The sequence below is a fragment of the Cariama cristata genome, unplaced genomic scaffold, assembly GCF_000690535.1.
Source record: "Cariama cristata isolate BGI_N322 unplaced genomic scaffold, ASM69053v1 scaffold6673, whole genome shotgun sequence".
Classification (NCBI taxonomy): Eukaryota; Metazoa; Chordata; class Aves; order Cariamiformes; family Cariamidae; genus Cariama; species Cariama cristata.
In genome coordinates this window covers 37,656-39,601 of record NW_009607706.1, presented here as the reverse complement: position 1 = coordinate 39,601, position 1,946 = coordinate 37,656, and the positions used below count along the sequence as shown (strand labels likewise).

Sequence of the window (1,946 nt, the reverse complement as noted above, 5' to 3'; positions counted from 1 at the left end):
GCTCCCCCTCACCGGCCGGTCGATCTGCATGATCTCCCAGAGCACCTCGGCGACGTCGGGCAGGGTGTACGGCGGCAGGCAGAAGCAGCACGTGTGCAGCAGCTGGTTGACGAGCTGCTGGCCCAGTTGGTTCATCACTTGGCTGATGAGCTCCTTCCGCGCTTCGAAGTCTTCCTCGTGCTGTGGGAGGAAGGACAAGGGGAGTGAGCAGCGCCTGGGGACAGGACGCGCTCCTCCTCCTCGCTCGGGGAGCAACTCCGGCAGTGGTGGATTAACCGTGGGTGTTTGGCTACGGCCCTCACCGGGGACCGCGGGGTGACAAACACCGATGAGGATGGCTTCCCCAGCTCCGTGGAGGAAGATCCACCCCCTCCTTATGAGGAACGATCCCATGGGTCACTCACATCGTTGGCCACCCCGGTGTGGATGAGATCGCGCAGGAACTTCATGACGCTGCAGTTGGCGTCCCGGTGATCCAGGGTGGTGGCGGCGATGGCCCACTGCAGGATGGGGATCATCACCTGGCTGCGTAGCAAGGTGACGGGGCTGCGCTGGATAAACCTGGCAGAGGACAGACGGACGTTATCAGCGCTCGCCCGGCTTCCCCACACCCTTCCTAAGCCCCTGCGCCGGGGGGAAGGCAGGCCCCCGCCTTCTCCCACCCACCCACAGAGACGGGAGCGCTCCCATGGGCGCGTGGGGACCCCTCGACAAGGACAGAGGGGTTGGGGTGCTCCTCACGCAGCAGGAGGAAGCGAGAGGAGAGCGTGGGTACCTGGCTGCGAGTCGGAAGAGGTCATCCACGGTGTCCGGGTGGTTCTGAAGGCCGTTGGGCTGCTCTAGGAGTTGGAAGGTGGGTATGCATAGCGCCTAGGAGAAGGGTTGGGGGGAGCCATTAGGAATTAGCTACGACTACATCTCTACATCTGCCTTTCCACAGGGAGATGTCCAGCGTGGACCACACCGCAGCAGATCAGACCCTGGCTTCTCCTCCCGACAGCCACCGTCCCTGCCAAGAGGGGAGGTTTGGGTCTCTCCTCCCGACGGGGTACGTGCCCTGAGGCAGCAATGCCTTCCTCAACGATCGGCTCCTCCAACAAGAAGCCGTTCACTGGTTCTGCTTTAACCAAAAACTTTCCTCCTTGGTTTTGTTCACCCAGCCATCGGGTTACGCGACAGCAGAGAGGTGCTGGGACCAGCCTAGGTTTGCATCAGTGCCTGGCAAACTGCTCTGCTTCATGCAAATCCTCCGGGCACCCACGGCACAGCCTTCCCCATGAGCGTGGAGGGGTAGGTACCGTGCCGGCACGTGGAAAGAAGAGCAATGAAGCTGGCGAAGGGTCTGGACGTGTAGACTTAGCTTAGGGACATGGTTTAGTGGTGGGCTTGGCAGTGTTAGGTTAACGGTTGGACTCGATGATCTTGAGGGTCTTTTCCAACCAAAACGATTCCATGATTTCAATACGGGAGGATCAAGCGCGTCGGATCTCGGCACCCACCTGCAGCATGTCGAGCAGTCCCTGCCGGCAGCCCTCCTCCATGCCGTACTCGTCCACCAAGATGCTGCCCAGGTAGAGGAAACAGGAGTGCTGGTGCGCCCGGTACACATTCACCATCTGCGGGGGAACACGCACCGCCTGGCACCGCGAACGCCGTCTCCCCACCGCCAACACCAAGCGCGTCGGATCTCGGCACCCACCTGCAGCATGTCGAGCAGTCCCTGCCGGCAGCCCTCCTCCATGCCGTACTCGTCCACCAAGATGCTGCCCAGGTAGAGGAAACAGGAGTGCTGGTGCGCCCGGTACACATTCACCATCTGCGGGGGAACACGCACCGCCTGGCACCGCGAACGCCGTCTCCCCACCGCCAACACCGTCGGCGGCAGCGGGTCCAGCACAGAAACCGTTGTGGCCATTGCCGCCAGAGAAGCCCCCCTGCGCCGCTCG

The 1,946-nt window shown here is 62.3% G+C and overlaps 1 protein-coding gene across 1 annotated transcript in view; it reads right to left on the bottom strand.

Moving 5' to 3' along the window:
- Positions 1-12: 12 nt before the first annotated feature.
- TNPO3 (transportin 3) overlaps positions 13-1,946 on the bottom strand; it is a gene marked incomplete at both ends in the record, with an annotated part of 23,572 nt that continues 21,638 nt past the window's right edge. The window contains 4 exons of the mRNA XM_009696832.1: positions 13-180; positions 405-561; positions 776-870; positions 1,700-1,816. Of these exons, the coding sequence (XP_009695134.1) occupies positions 13-180; positions 405-561; positions 776-870; positions 1,700-1,816 (537 nt within the window). The remainder of the gene's footprint in view (positions 181-404; positions 562-775; positions 871-1,699; positions 1,817-1,946) is intronic.